The sequence below is a fragment of the Buteo buteo genome, chromosome 6 (genome assembly GCF_964188355.1).
Source record: "Buteo buteo chromosome 6, bButBut1.hap1.1, whole genome shotgun sequence".
Classification (NCBI taxonomy): domain Eukaryota; kingdom Metazoa; phylum Chordata; class Aves; order Accipitriformes; family Accipitridae; genus Buteo; species Buteo buteo.
This window is the reverse complement of record NC_134176.1, coordinates 12,896,621-12,912,040: the sequence shown is the minus strand read 5'-3', so window position 1 is coordinate 12,912,040 and position 15,420 is coordinate 12,896,621. Positions and strand designations below refer to the sequence as shown.

At 44.4% G+C, this 15,420-nt stretch overlaps 1 protein-coding gene and 1 non-coding gene across 5 annotated transcripts; both read left to right on the top strand.

The window, feature by feature from the left end:
• The first annotated feature begins 1,970 nt into the window (after positions 1 to 1,970).
• On the top strand, positions 1,971 to 2,044 carry TRNAI-AAU (transfer RNA isoleucine (anticodon AAU)). The gene has a single exon. It is a non-coding gene; the product is annotated as a tRNA-Ile (tRNA).
• Positions 2,045 to 2,685: 641 nt separating this feature from the next.
• ZNF839 (zinc finger protein 839) lies at positions 2,686 to 15,169 on the top strand. Of its 4 annotated transcripts, none has more exons than XM_075029807.1 (8): positions 2,687 to 3,557; positions 4,496 to 5,428; positions 7,413 to 7,664; positions 8,461 to 8,553; positions 8,910 to 9,062; positions 10,690 to 10,830; positions 11,858 to 11,996; positions 13,795 to 15,169. In XM_075029807.1, exons 1-8 carry the CDS (start codon positions 2,808 to 2,810, stop codon positions 14,784 to 14,786), a joined length of 3,453 nt encoding a protein of 1,150 aa, XP_074885908.1. In that variant the 5' UTR covers positions 2,687 to 2,807; the 3' UTR covers positions 14,787 to 15,169. The 4 variants fall into 4 exon arrangements, with proteins under 4 accessions (XP_074885909.1, XP_074885910.1, XP_074885908.1 ...); XM_075029806.1 differs by having other exon boundaries at positions 4,493 to 5,428; XM_075029808.1 differs by lacking the exon at positions 8,910 to 9,062 and having other exon boundaries at positions 2,686 to 3,557; positions 4,493 to 5,428.
• Positions 15,170 to 15,420: the final 251 nt, after the last annotated feature.

Below are 15,420 nucleotides of genomic sequence, written 5' to 3'. Positions count from 1 at the left end.
CTCTGAGGCGCCCCGGCCGGCCGGAGTCGATCTTCGGTGATCTCCTGATCCCTGGTGGTTCCCCCCTGCCGCTGCAGGCTTGAGTTACGTGGGCTTCGCTTCTGGGCCGCTTAGGCGAGTGCCGTGCGTGTCTCCAGTGCCCAGCTTGCAGGAGGAGTGAATGGAGAGACGAGGATCTGGAGGACGGCCTCCTGGAATATTGACCGTGTTCTCCTCACCGAGCCGTGGTGAGCCGGTCTCCAAAAAACCCTGTGTTTTGGAGAGGTGTCATCCCCCTGTCATGGTGTTTGCCTTTTGCTAAATGGACGTAATGTATGTTAACATAGGCTTCAAAGCTGAGAAGAAAAGTTGTCTTTTCAATGCTGCCTATGTAGCAAAAAGTACTAGGAAAAGGTGAATCATTTGTCCACGCAAACTAAGATCTTAACAGTGCATTTGTATTGGATTTGCACAGCAAGGTTTTGGTAGAGGGGGGCTACAGGGGTGGCTTCTGTGAGAAGCTACTAGAAGAAGCTTCCCCTGTGTCCAACAGAGCCAATGCCAGCCAGCTCCAAGATGGACCCACCACTGGCCAAGGCCGAGCTCATCAGCGCCGGTGGTTGCAGCTCTAGGATAACATTCAAGGAGGGGAAAAGTTGCTGTGGAACAGAAACTGCAGCTGGAGGGAGGAGTGAGAACATGTGAGAGAAACAACCCTGCAGACCCCCAGGTCAGTGAAGAAGGAGGGGGAGGAGGTGCTCCAGGTGCTGGAGCAGAGATTCCCGTGCAGCCCGTGGGGAAGACCATGGTGAGGCAGGCTGTCTCCCTGCAGCCCAGGGAGGTCCATGGTGGAGAAGATATCCGGATACCTGCAGCCCGGGGAGGACCCCACGGCGGAGCAGGTGGATGCCCAAAGGAGGCTTTGACCCTGTGGGAAGCCTGTGCTGGAGCAGGCTCCTGGCAGGACCTGTGGCCCTGTGGAAAGAGGAGCCCATGCTGGAGCAGGTTTTCTGGCAGGACTTGTGACCCCGCAGGGGACCCATGCTGGAGCAGTGTGTTCCTGAAGGACTGCACCCCATGGAAGGGACCCGCACTGGAGCAGTTCATGAGGAACTGCAGCCTGCGGGAAGGACTCATGTTGGAGAAGTTCATGGAGGACTGTCTCCTGTGGGAGAGACCCCACACTGTAGCAGGGGAAGAGTGTGAGGAGTCCTGCCCCTGAGGAGGATGAAGTGGCAGAGACAACATGTGATGAACTGACCATAATCCCCATTCCCCGTCCCCCTGTGCTGCTCGGGGAGGGGTAGGTAGAGAATCCACGAATGAAGCTGTGCTTGGGAAGAAGGGAGGGGTGGAGGGAAGGTGTTTTGAGATTTGGGTTTATTTCTCATTACCCTACTCTGGTTGATTGGCAATAAATTAAATGAATTTCCCCAGTTGAGTCTGTTTTATCTGTGATGGTAATTGGTGAGTGATCTCCCTGTCCTTATCTCAACCCATGAGGCTTTCATTTTATTTTCTCTCCCCTGTCCAGTTTAGGAGGAGGAGTGATAGATGTGGCTTTGGTGGGCACCTGGCATCCAGCCAGGGTCAACCCACCACAGCATTAAACAGCCTGAACAGTAAACGCTTTAAAATAAATACCCCAAATAAGTATTTTGTTTAATTAAATAAAACTGGAACCATACCCTAGAAGACCTGGGGAAGCGTTTAGCCTATTGACCTTGGGGTGAAGTCGCCCCCTGACCATGTCCTTTGGTGGTTGCTACCTCCCAGGCGCCGCATCTCTATAGGCACGGCAGAGTGCTTTTTGGTTGGGCTGATCAGTTAAGCGTGTGTTCCCACCCGTGCGGGCCCGGCTCCGGCCCTCCCGGGGGGCGAGGCGGTCCCTTCCTGCCGCCTCTCCTGCCCTCCCCTCCGGAGTAGCGGGGTGGGGGCGGTAGGGCCGGCGTGCCGTTATCCACCCCCAGAGGGAGCCCTCACTGTCGGCCGGCCGGTTAGCTCAGTTGGTTAGAGCGTGGTGCTAATAACGCCAAGGTCGCGGGTTCGATCCCCGTACGGGCCAGGTGCTACTTCCTTTTTTTTTCTTTGCTCTTCTCTCCCCGCCGCCCTCCGGTTTGTCCCAGCGACTCCCTTCCCACCCACCGCACCCATTTGTGCTGAGACACGCGATGTTCCCTCTGCACAGGGACACAGCGGCGGGGGCCTCACCCAGCCCGGCTGCGGCCGTGCTCCGCCGTGCTCCCGCGGCTGATGGAGCCCGGGCCGCCCCCGGCAGAGACTGGATTCCTATTTCTGCGAGGGCGGCTGCCACGCCGGCTGGCCCGCAACGTGCTCGGGTCACCCCTTCGGGCGCGTTTTCTTCCGTGCGGGTTCCGCTTCACGCGTGGCACCACCTGTTTGTTGGTCTTACTCCCCGCGGGCGCGCGAAGCCCCACCCAGCAGAGAGTGAGTGCCGAGCCGCCGAGTACAGACTTTGTCTCAAGGGCGGGAAACCCGACTCGCATTAATTCCCTCCAGCCGGGGGGGTTCTTTAATTCTTCATTAATTTATGTCCCCCGTGGGTCCCGTCCCGTCCCCCCGCCAACCCCGGCCCGGGCCACGCGCTCCGGGCGCGAACCGTGTCCCGCCACGCCGCCGAAGGCTTTTTGCCCCCGCGAAGCCGCCGTCGGTGCCGGACGGCCCCGCCCCAGGGGCGCGGCGGGCCGCTGCCGGGGGCGCCATTGGCCCGCGTGCCGCCGGTGCCCCTCGCTTCGCCCGGCGCCTCCGAGACCTCGCCGGGGGGGGGGGGGGGCCGATGCGGCTCCCGCCCGCTGACGCCTGCCAAGATGGCGGCTCCTGAGGAGGGGGGCACCGAGGCGCCGCCGCCCCCCCCTCCTCCCGCTGAAGACGAGCCCCCCGGAGGGGCGGCCGCCGCCTGCGGGGTTCCCCTCAGCGTGGCGGCGGGCAGGGCCGCCCGGCCAGCGGCGGAGGCGGAGGAGGAGGGGGGCGGCGCGGGCGCGGTAGGGCCCGTCGGCCCGCCGCCCCCCGCGGAGGGCCCGGAGCTGCTGGCGGTGACGGAGGAGCTGGCGCAGAGCTTGGCCGCCCTGGAAGGCGGCGCGGCGGCGGCCGGCACCGTCCTCTACCTGCAGGCGGACGGGAGCCTGGTGGAGGGCGCGGGGCTGAGCGCCGAGGAGCAGCGGCGGCTGCTGGAGCAGCTGCTGGCCGCCGCCGAGGGCCCGGGGCCGGTGACGGCGGAGCCGCCGCCGCCCCCCCCGCCGCCTCGGCACGCCGCCACGCCGCTGGCCCCCGCGGAGCTCCAGCGGGTCATCGAGCAAGTGAGCAAGGCCCAGGAGCAGCAGAAGCCGCCGGCGGTGGCAGCCGCCCCGCCGGAGCCCTGCCCGGGGCCGCCGCCCTCCCGCGGCGAGGGGCGTCCGCCGTCCCGGGACGCTGGCCCGTTGCCGCCGCAGGCCTGCGGGGCCGCCCCGCCGCTGGCCAGCATCATGCACAACGCCGCCCAGCAGCTGCAGAGCGTGGCCCAGCGGGTCGCCCTGCAGCAGGGCAAGTCCATGGCGGCCGCCCGGCTCCTCCCGCAGAAGGTAACCCAGGCGGGGGCTGGGGAGGGAGGGAGAGAGGCTGCGGCGCCCGTGGGGTGGTGAAATGCACCGCCGAGGGCAGGTCTCGGGGCGGCGGTTTAATGGTTTTTAACTTTTTTTTTTTTTGGTCTTCCTCCTCAGTCACACCTGCCCTTGGGTGTAGACTCCGGTCTCGCAGCTGAAAGACACAACTTCAGCATGGTTTAGACAAATCCGCGTTTGAATGTAGATACTAGCTGCTGCGGTCAGTGTTTTGGTCTGACTACACATGCAGCTAAAACAGCTTAGAAGAGCTGTTCAATAGCGGCTAAGTAGTGATGCACAGGTAGAAAATGCGTCCCACTCTTACAGAAGGTGACAGTACCTGGGCTTTCAGCCCACGTTTTGGGGTGCAGGGGTTGTCAAGTGATTGGTTTGAGCTGAGGCAGAAATTTGGATGAGGAGGAGAGACTGTGAGGGAGGTGAACAGTAACACATGCCTCATCTTAATCATCATCACAAAGTGTTTTTTGAACTGAGCACTTACTACAGTATGTCCTGGCTCTGGTATTTGGCCTGTGTTGTTTAGCAGACTGTAGTTCACCTGCGTCTGGTTTGCTGAAGGTTATGAAATTGCCTAGGTAGTGGCATTGACTCTGCTATTCCGGAACAGGCCTGCTAGCAGGAAACAAAGCTGTGACATGGTCTAAAACTTCACATGCTTTAGTTGAACAGCAGTCAGATCAGTAAATGTGCAGGAAAGCCTGTAGCTTGAAGGAAGAGAATCCGTGCTTTCATGTTAACCTGTGCTTTGATGCGTTAAAACGGAAAACTAATGATGTGCATTGGTTTCTTCGTGCTTTGCTTTGAGGGCACATGTATATCATCTTGACAAGTATTGTCTTTATTTAGAAATACTGTATGTGTGTGATCTCAACTCTTCCTTTTTTCCACAAAAGCAGCTGGAAGCCATTTGTGTCCAAGTTCAGCCAGGACAGATGAAGGAAACTGAAAGGCCAATGCCGTCATTGGCACCAATCCAGTCCAAAACTATAACGCTGAGTCAGTCGGTTGGTAGAAATTCTAGCATACCAGGACTTGGCATTATTAATCCCCAGATAATTAGGATACAGCCTGTTACAGGAACTGAGCAGCAGCAGCAGCAGCTATTCCTGCATAGTTCTTCCGAGTCTCCAATTCAGTTGCTTATGCAGAGACCTTTACCATCTCATGGATCAGTGTCTGTGAACAAGATTCCCACATCTAAGATGCTAAATGGACAGAAAACTACACGTGCCACAGTATCTGCTACAAGGTCTCCAAATACTACCATGGTTGCAGCTAGTTCAGCAAATACTCTGATACCATGCCTTGAAAAAAAACAAAAAGATGACAAGTTAAAAAAATCCTTGAAAGTGAAAACTCGTTCTGGACGGATTTCACGCCCCCCCAAATACAAAGCTAAAGATTATAAATTCATTAAAATGGAGGATTTGGCTGATGGTCATCAGTCTGATTCTGATGACTACTCTGAGCTAAGTATAGAAGATGATGAAGAAGGAAAGGTGAAGGGAAAGGATGCATTATTCAGTTCTTCAAATTATAATCTGAAACCCAAAACGTTTAAATGTCAGACTTGTGAAAAATCCTATATAGGAAAAGGAGGATTAGCAAGACATTATAAACTTAACCCAGGCCATGGACAGCTGGAGTCTTCACCTCAAAAAATACCTTTAAATAAGCCTAATGGAAGTGTATTTGTGGACAATGCCTGTGAAATAAGAGAGGAAATGATAAGTCCAGCACATTTGGATTCAACTGCTGTCACTTTAAATAATGAAAATGCACTAGCTACCAGTCTGGAAGAAACTGTTGGTTCGAAGGCTGGAGAACAGGTAAAGTGTGTTACTTAGAAAAGCTGTCAGTTCTGTGGAAAGTAGAATGGCAGGTTTGTAGCAGCATAGTCTTGTACTGCTCAGAATATCCACTGATACACTAAATCGAACAAATTTCCCATTGAAGTGTTTTAAAAATCAAATTATTTTCTCTTGCAGCGTTGCAGGAATAGTATTCTTGCACAGGCACATAAAATGTTCACTGAGTGTTCATTTGTTACTGGTTTTCTGACATAGTTTTCAGCTTGAAAAAACTTTGCGTAAATGGCATCATTCAGTTACAACCTTTGGCATGATAGACAGCAAGACACCATCTGCTTTATCAATTTCTGTTAGAGAAATTGAGATTTTTCTGTGATGTCACTTGTTTGGAATCCGACAGTGGACCACAGCTTTTCCTAGCGTAGGTTTTGAAAGTGTGGCTTTGCTACCACTGCAAATGAAACACTTTGGTGAAACTTGAGTCTCTCGGTTAGAAGCTACTTTAGCTGCAAATTTTTTTCTGTGATGTTTTCTGTTCTGGCCACTTCAAAGTAAAGTTTCTCTTTTAATATTAAAATAACTCTAACTTCTTGCAGCAAGAGCTGATACGGCTGCTGTCTAGGAAAAAATACTCATTTAGATGTAGCAGTGTCACATTTTTTACTTTTATTTGTAAATGTGTACTTATCCTCAGAAACGTGAACATTTACAGCTTAAGATGCCAATGCAGCAAACAAACCTCAACTGTCCTCTACATTCTTCTCTCATCTGTGGAAAGAGAGAATTGCAGAATAGTGAAGTCTGCTCTCTGTATTATTATGTAGCTGTTACTTCCCTGCGCAGCACTTATTTTACCCAGGATGATGGGAATTTAGAAAAATTTCAGTCAGTCTCATGTAATACTACTACTGATTACTAGATTTCTATTATACCTGCTACTTTTAACTAGCAAATATGAATTCTACAAATTTGCACTTTAACTCATAGATTTGTTAGAGTTTTTGGCCAGGTAAATACTTTCTAGGAAGAATAGCAGGATTATTAAAACTGGTACATTAATACAGACAGGAAGGCAATCAAGATCCCCATGCTCAACCTAGTCTTACATCATATTTAGAACTAATTTAGTAATTTAATCCCTGGATAGAACTGACATAAATTTGGCCTTTTTAGAGCTTTCCTAATCACTAGAACAGTAGGGAGCTACTGAACGTTGGAATGAAAGTGTACTGATTATGAAAAGAAGCCTGATATAACTCAGTACTATTGTAAGCTCTCTTAAAAAAATACTAGGACATTCTTAGAAATTCTAGCTTGGAAAGGAAGACAAGATGTGTTCAGGAAGAAATCACTGCTTTGATCAGTAAAAAAAATTTTGCACTGAAATCACAATGACAGCCATACAAAATGTACTTTGAGTTTGCCATGTGGTTTTATAACAGAAGCAACCTCTTAGCTGTGTCCTTAGGGAATACTAAGGATTTTGAAATGTTGAAACTGGGCGATGTATTTTGATTTTTTAGTTACCAGGCTTGTCGCTATTCATGGCTGTTCAGAGTTTTTGTCTTTCATGTGAAGTCTTCGTGCTTTGACGTAGTTACCGTGAAACCCAAATTTTTCTTTGGATATGTTCTACTGCTAGTTATTTCTACAACCTCTTTATTTGAAGAGGGCATATTTTACTTCAAAAACATTAAACATATTTAACTGACATAAAATAGCTTTTTAATTACATTCCCTTAATCTTTGCATTTTGTATGACATTTTGTGAATCAAAAATGCTAACTTCGCAAATTATGGCATATGTGTTGCAGAAGTGGCAGTCTTACTAATGTGTTAGATTTATTCCACAACTTTCTTTGCAGTTATGCTTGTATCCCAACTTTGCATTTATTTAATATGCTATTTATTGTTTGAATAGATGAACTTAATTATAAAATTGTCTTCCTCAAAACACTGTTTAAAATGGTGAATAAATACTTACCTCTTTCTTTTAATTAAGACTTCTAAGTCTGCAGAAAGCAGACAGATGTTGGCAGAACAACAAAATGAAACCAGTTCAGGACACCGGGGACCCATAACGGCTAAAGGACCTGGAAGACCCAGACGACCAAAGAGACGTGGTCGACCAAGGATGGGTGGAAGATCTAGGTGTTCTGGAAGGCTTAGTAGACCTGGTCAGTCCCCTTCAAAGTCACTTAGTAGTGTGTCAGCAGAACACAATGTATTCAGAAGAAAAGCTAGGTTAAAAGAGGTATGGTTCTCTTCTGCAATTACTTCACAAGTATCTTCCCCCCGCCCTTTTTTTGGTTGGTTTTTTTTTTTTTTTTTTTGGATCGCTTATTTTCAAGGAATCATTTTCAAAAAGATTGATTTTTTATTTTTTATTTTTTTTTTACGTCCTTATGTACTGACAAGATGAAAGCCTAAGACGTCTTCTAAGAAGAAAACATTAAGTTGTCTTTTAAGGAAAAAATACTTGTAGCAGAACATTGGACAAAGGCAAAATGGGAACTCAGTCTGGAAAGGGACTTTTGACATGTAGATATATACTCTCACTATCCTTTTTCTGGAGAAGGAAAGTTACTAGCTACTATTGTGTATCTCCTCCAACACAGTAAAAAGAAATAAACCCAACTGAATTTGGGCAACATCAAAAAAGGAAAAGAAAAAACAAACCAAAACCACAAAGAAGCTCTGGGGAGAGGATAGAATGGGGATTAAAATCCATGCCACTAACACAATCTTTTGGTTGCTTCCAGTGTGTTTTGGAAGATCCTTTATGGCTACTAAACCTACTGATGTTGCTGCTCTTTCTATGAATTGGCAACATTTGTGGGATTGAGTTTTGTCTGTATATGGGTAATAATTGTTTTGAGGTTTTCTAATTTATCTCCTCTTTTGGTGTTATGTTTGCATCTATTGTCAAAGCTGCTTAAACATATAGTGTATCTTTCAAAAAAGAGTAGCAATATTTTATGTTCTGAATGTGGGATGCATAACTTCCGTAGGCTGCTTTGCTCTAATAAACTCATTCTGGCTTTTGACAGCTAATACAACAATGTGATAATGAAGACTTAATGGAGCTGGCTCTCCCACGTCTTACAAAGCTTGTTACAGTATATGAATTTCTGTTGATGAAGGTGAGTTTTTTATGTAAAAATGTTAAATTATTTTCGGGAGACTTCCATTAGTATACATAAAAGGATTCCTTTAGAAATGTATCTGAATTTCCTAAGTTAGAATTGTGCAGAATGTAGATGTTCTGCAGGTCACTTCAGTCTTACTCAGGCAAAACTCTGGTAGGTCTCTTGATTGAAAGCCTTACTTTTTGCTGCCTGATTTAGTGGCATTTTTGAATATTCCATAATCTTTTGACTTGAATGTTTCTATTTTAAAATAATGTTGAAGAAAACAAACTGACAGACTTTAATTTAATCTTCTTTTTTAAAATATAGGGGGGGGAAAACAAACCCTTTTTTTCCCCTCTTATTTCTAGGTTGAAAAAGGGTATCCAGCCAAAGCTTACTTCCCAGATGTGTATAGGGAATTTGAAGACTTGCATAATATGGTAAAGAAAATGGCTTTTGATCACCTCAGTAATTCTGATTTGCTGAGTTGCCAGCAGCCTGTTGAAATAAAAGATGCTAAGGTAATAAAGCACTCTATTAGGAACTGTGATTTTTTTTTTGGTTTTGTTTTATTTATTTTAGATGCTTTGCGTATTTTTTTTCTCTGATAAGCTTTGTCATGCTGGTAAAGTTATTTGAAGAAAACGTGTTTTTTGATGAACACAAATAGTCATAATTGTAAAAAGTCCAACAACTAACCAAAGAGAAAAACAAATCCATACTAAAACTACAATTCTAGTTTATGGCAGTAGATAAAACTAGAAATATTTTAAAAAAATTCTAGTAGTACTGATACCTGTCTTGCATATTTAGGGTAGTATGAAGCTGCATGTTACTGCAAGGTGTATTTAGCATTAACTGCTAATCAAAGTACATCTTGATGTTTGATTAGGCAGGAGGTGTCTATATTTAAAACGAGTGGCCTTGATATAAAGGGATAAGTGGTTTCATTGCAAAATGAGGACAAACTGAATGCATCTATGCAGTTCCGTCATACTAACAAATATGAAAGGTAGTGAATACATTAATAAAACTGCAAACTGTTATTTCAGTGAGTTCAGATTCATTGTTTATGCAGCTGTATCTAGAAAGACAATGTAGGTTTGCTTTTCTGGTGGTTGTTTTTTGTTTTTTTTTAATGTGGGTCTGCTTAGCCTTATGGTTCCTTATTGATCTGTGTTCCTGTTGCTTAGAATAAAACAGCTCTTTGTACATATTTTTGTTTTCCCTTCTCTGTTTCCAGTAGTGAAAACACAATTTTGTATACTACCTCCAATAAAATTTCTAAATGATGTGGTCATTAAGGTACATCAGCACTGAACTTGCAACTGCTATGAGAGGGGAGCACACTGGAAACTGAGTAGGGACAGTAGAGATAAGATTTTGGTTCTTATAATAATCCTGGTTTAAAAAAATAAAGTCCTGTATTGACTGTTAGCAGTGGTTAATATTTATTTTTTCAGAATAAATCATGATGTTCACTGTACAAACTAAAAAACTTTCTAGAATTACTGCATGCTCATCTGGCTATTTTGTAACTAACACTGATGTTTCCCTTTGGAGAAATGAGGTTGCACCAAGTAAAGGGATGCTGTTGATACTGGCAGTCCCAAAATAGAACCTCTTTCTTGCTTCTCTTCAGTGTTAATGTGCATTCTTAATATAGAATTATGCTCTTAAAACCCAAACAAACAAAAAATCCAACCCACCCTTGAGAAGTTGCATAGTAGCACACCTATGTAAGGATGAAGCACAGGAATGGAATGGGGTGGGGGAAATCTTGAGATATATTAAGAGATACTCTTAAACAGGAAGACTTAAATGTTTTTTAAATAATGGAGTGCCTCGACAGTGTTCTTTATTAGACTCTGCTCTTAGCAACTGTCTCTGGATTCTATATATAACCATTGTACTCCTAATTCTTTCAAGTTCGCCTGTTAATATTCACCTTCAAGTGAAGGTCGTGTTCTATTAATATGGAGGCTAGTAGAAGACATGGCAGTCTAAATACTTCATTGAGCTGTGATGATTGATTGCCAGATTAGACCCCATGTAGTTCTAGTTCAGTTCTAAGAAAATGAATCAGTATTTCAGCATTCAGACCGGAGAGGCTAACTTTTACTTTTTTTCCTATAACTGTTTTTAAAGGTTGCTGCATCACTAGGAATTACAGAAATACTCACTGGAGAACGAAAGATGCAAGGTGTAGACTCTTGTTCACAGTGTATAACTAAAATGGTTAGTGAGCAAGTACCTGTGGAGATACTGGGACAAAAACGGTTAGCTGAGGTATGGAATACCTTTGTGAAAATTAAAAATGAAACTAAGACAAATTAAAACTTGTTAAAACAGATAATTATTCCGTACAACATCATACTAGTATTATCTGACTCATGTTAAAGTAAGGCTTTCATGGTGTTTGGAGTTTGGAAATACTTAAAGAAGTACTCTCTACTGTGGTATCATAGCAGAGCATATGAATTAGCATGCTAAAGGTGTACTTTGGGAAGACACTTGGTAGCATTCAGGACAGAATCTCAAAGGCTTACAGGTAATCTCATGACACAGGAAAGAAAGGATTTTGTTGAGGCGCTAGTAAATGGAGGCCCCACAGCGAGAAGGATCCCTAGATTCTAATACTTTGTGTTGGAGTAAACGGGCTAACTTACAGCAGGCTCAAATGTTGCAGAAGTGGTTGCTCTGCTAATTGGTGGTTGGTAGAGGTGCATTAAAACAGTTCCTTTCTTTCTAACAAGTCAGTTGACCACATTTAGTCTGTTTACAGCTGTAGCAGGGAGCCGTGTTTCCTCTTCTTGAAAGTCACATACATCTCTATGGTCTGTCCTCTTAACTGTTCTACTTTTTATTTAATCCAGAGTTGTTTCTGGTGGTGGGCAAATAAGACTAGTGCTTTTCCATTTTCTGCCTGTGGTTAAATTTAAAGAGCTGATTGGTCTTTCTTCATTAACCAAACAGTGCTGGGCAGGCTGTTCATAGCTCTTCACTGAACTTGGAGAGAGAGCTTATACAAGATTTCATGCCGCACAGCTAATCACAAAGGCTTGGAGAGAAGCTTTGATGTTGAAGCAAAGGCAGATCGTTTCAACCAAATATCAAAAGCAATCAGTGGCATTTTTGGTGAATTCCGAGGGCTGTGTTTAAATCCTTACCTTTTAGGAAGAACTTTAGTGTAAAATCCTGTTTTTAAGGAGAGTATCAGTTCACTGCCATGAAGTGCCCACAGTTACTTTGTGATCTTTTCCAATATTGTCAGCTGTTAAGGTGGCAGCCAGTTAATTATCTCTTGTATTGACAGAGCTCAGGGGAGGAACTGTTGCCATCAGCCAAAAGGACCAAGTTAGAAGACGTAATGGAGAATGTGAATAATGCTTATGCCAGTCAAGATGAAGTGAAAGAAAAGAGTGGGAATTTGTGTACACTGTTTGAAAAAGATGGTAACTTCTTCACATTTTCTAATTCTGTTCTGTTTGTGGAGGAGCTGAACAAATCTCTGTTCCTCAAACTTCTGTGTTTTTTGTCCTAAGATTTCATTTCTTAACTTGCGTCCCAGGTCATTCAGAAGCAGTTGTTTAACTGGAAAGGCCTCACGGGGGGCGGGGGGGGGGGAAGTTAGGGATGATGCAGATCACAGCAGTAGCTCAATTCTGAATGCATGATAATCCAGATATTGATACTACTGCAGTACTATGAGAATAGTACTGTCCTATACTGCGTACTTCCTGAATGCTTCCTCTCCGCCCTATCCCTTATAGTGGAAATGGTGCACTATCTTTGTGCCAGCAGTGGGAGAGCAGAGGAAGAGGAAGCAGTGTGCGTGTCCTTCCTCTTTGCCCCAGCAGGCTGCAATAGCAGTATCATCAGAGCTTTGTGGATCCTGGGGGAGGGGGACAGCTGGTGCAGTCCGTCTTGGATCCCAGGGGAGATGCAAGACCTGAAGATTAGAATTGCACTGTTTTGCACCGCAGTCTTTGGATGGTTGCCTTTCTTTTTATCCCTTCTTTGTCTTTATTCCCCCTGCCCCTCAGACTGGCAGGGTAACAGTGGATTGGAAAGGAGAGTGAGATGGGTGCCCCACCTGTAATCTCCCAAAACTCCACTGGTCTTTTATGCAAAAGTGTTGCTGTAATTTAGAGGCATTATGATCACTGTTGTGAAAGACTTCAGCCCTTAGCCATCTTTAGTAAAATGTGTATATCAGTACTGTCCTCTTGCTTTGTAAATATCTTTTTTTTGGTGTTGCTCTAAGCTGCTTTGCTTTTGCCCTTCGCATGTCTTCCTTCAATGGTTATGTTTTTGTTTTCCCCCTTAGTTTATTTTTCTTTCTCTGAAAGGCTCTCTGCATTACCATCCTTATTTCTTGTTGTATTAGGATTTTCTTCTGGGCTATGAGTTTTTAAAATTTTGTTCCACTTGAACCTGCTAGTAGGGCTTTTGCTAGTCTACAGTGCAAAGTTAAAAATGGTCCCTTGTGCAGTGTTAGGCCCCCTTTGTTGTGCAGTGATATCTTTCATAATAACACCCACACACACACACAACCTACTTGTTCCTTTTGGTCTTCAATAATAAAAACTGACAGCTCATGCTACTGCAGCTTAGTGATTATTGTTGAACTACCTACTGGGTTTGTGACCTGGCTCTTGGTGGTCCAGGTCAAATAACTGGTAAAACACACTAAATTTCTAGCATTTCTCTTCTGTCACAAGATGAAAGTGCTCCTGGGGCTGTTAGCACAGCTAATAAGATACGTAGTAACTTGATGACATGTCTGAGTCCAGGATGAGCTTGATTATCAACAGAAATTTTATCAAGTTTAAATGCTTCTGTCAATGTAGTAATGGTAATGGGGATGAGCAGCTGACAACTTTGTGCCTGGTATATTCTTTATCTTTTAATGTTACCACCTGTATGCCAGATGGAAAAAAATTGAGTTTGACTTTCAGCCCAGGTTGTTTTCAGGATTAACAGGAAAATGCTGCTTCAACTGTAAGGTCTCTTGGTATGGAAATATTCAATGATATTTCACTATCCAAAAATTCCTCAAGTATTTTTATACTGGCTTTCTCATTGGGAAGTGATGTGAAACTCTTGCAAGGTGCTTCAGGTTTGCTAATTTGGGGGAAGAAAGTAGGGAAGTAGTCTAGCTTTTCCTCCAAAATTATTGCTGAAAAATATTTTTTTTGCACATGCAACATTAGATTGCCCAACAAAATGATATTTCTTTCACCTTTTCAGGTTTTAATCCATTAAATGGAGAAATCCTGCTTTCAGAAGATAGGCATATCACTTGCTGTGCAATTGGAAGTACATTACCGACAGCAGAGGAACATAATTCACTTGCTGATTCAGGAGTTAGGAATGATGCTGAAAATTCAGGTACCTTCTCCCAGACTGTGAAAATGAGGATAGAGTATTCCCAACCTGTGAACGTACAGGGACCAGACATGGCAGGTGACGCATCTCTGCTACATACTGAAGTTGTATTGCCTGTTGAAGCAGATGGCTCACCTCAGTTAGTTCAAGCACACTTTGTGAGTGAGAATACAGCAGGTGGACTGTCAGCTCCTGAACTCTGCAGCTCTGTGTCAGAGAATGCAGTGGGCAGTCAGAGCACTAACTTACCAAGAAGTGAAGAAAATGGTCACAATCAAAAATACCAGAAACTGCAAGAAGAAAACCATAATTTTGCAATTAAAGAACATTCTGAACAACTTCGTAATGCTGGTATGACTGATGAGATGCAGCAACTTGAAAAAGTGTTTTCAACAAACACTGTGCCAATAAGCTATCCGCACAGTGTTCAGACTGAGTCACATCAGAACCCTGTCCAGGAAGCCTCCTTGTCTGCTCATGTGAACCATGAAAACTCTTTTAAAAACCCCAATGAATTTTCTTGTGGCACAGAGGAACAACATGTGCTGGAGAATACAGTTACTGTAGATGAAACTGTGGCCTTTGAGATTACTGATGAGAGCCATGATTTTTTGTCTCAGGGACATGAACAGATTTTTATTCAGACTTCAGATGGGCTTATCCTGCCTCATCCAGACACTGCTGTTTTGTCTCAGGCAGAAGGTATTGTTATTGTAACTGATTCCAATGGTACTACAATGCACATTCGCACACCTGAGGGGATACCTTTGGAAACTGTGGAAGCACTACTGGCAATGGAAGCAGATGGCCAAAGTGAAGATATTTTGCTCTCGCAAAGTGAATTGGAGCCATAAATTAGAAAACTGTATATGCTTTCTTCTGGAAAAGATGGACTCTATAAAATGTATATTTTTCTAATGTGAATACTGAAATAATTGAAATTTAACTTATTTGTAAACTGTTTCTATGCCCTGTACTTTTTATAACTTATGTTTATATAATTCTAGCAGCATTGCAACCAAAAATTCTAGAATTAACATCATTCTATTTGCTTTATATGTTGGGGGTGGGTGGAAAGTGGAAATCTGTCAACCCTAAAACTGTTGCACTATTCCCTTTTGTTACATAATTCCTTTTCTCTCTAGCCATCTGAAACTGCAGTAAGTTGTACTGCTGTTCAGCAGTGATGTGCTGTGTACTGGCAAGCTGTATATGGGTAAAATAAAAACATGAAAAATGTGTGTTTTCTGTGCCATTGAGATTACAAAACATGCTGTTACTGCACTTTCTTAAAGCTAGCTTGAATATTCATTAGCATTTAGACTTGATGTGCATAAATCTGCCTGGAAAAACGGGCAGTCTTAAATATAATCCACACTTGTGCATTCCGGGAACAATGTGACAGCCTAGCTGATCCTTACTTAAATAAGCATCCACTGAGTTAGAGACAAAAATACCCTCAAACAAGATCTGGCTGGTACTGAACTG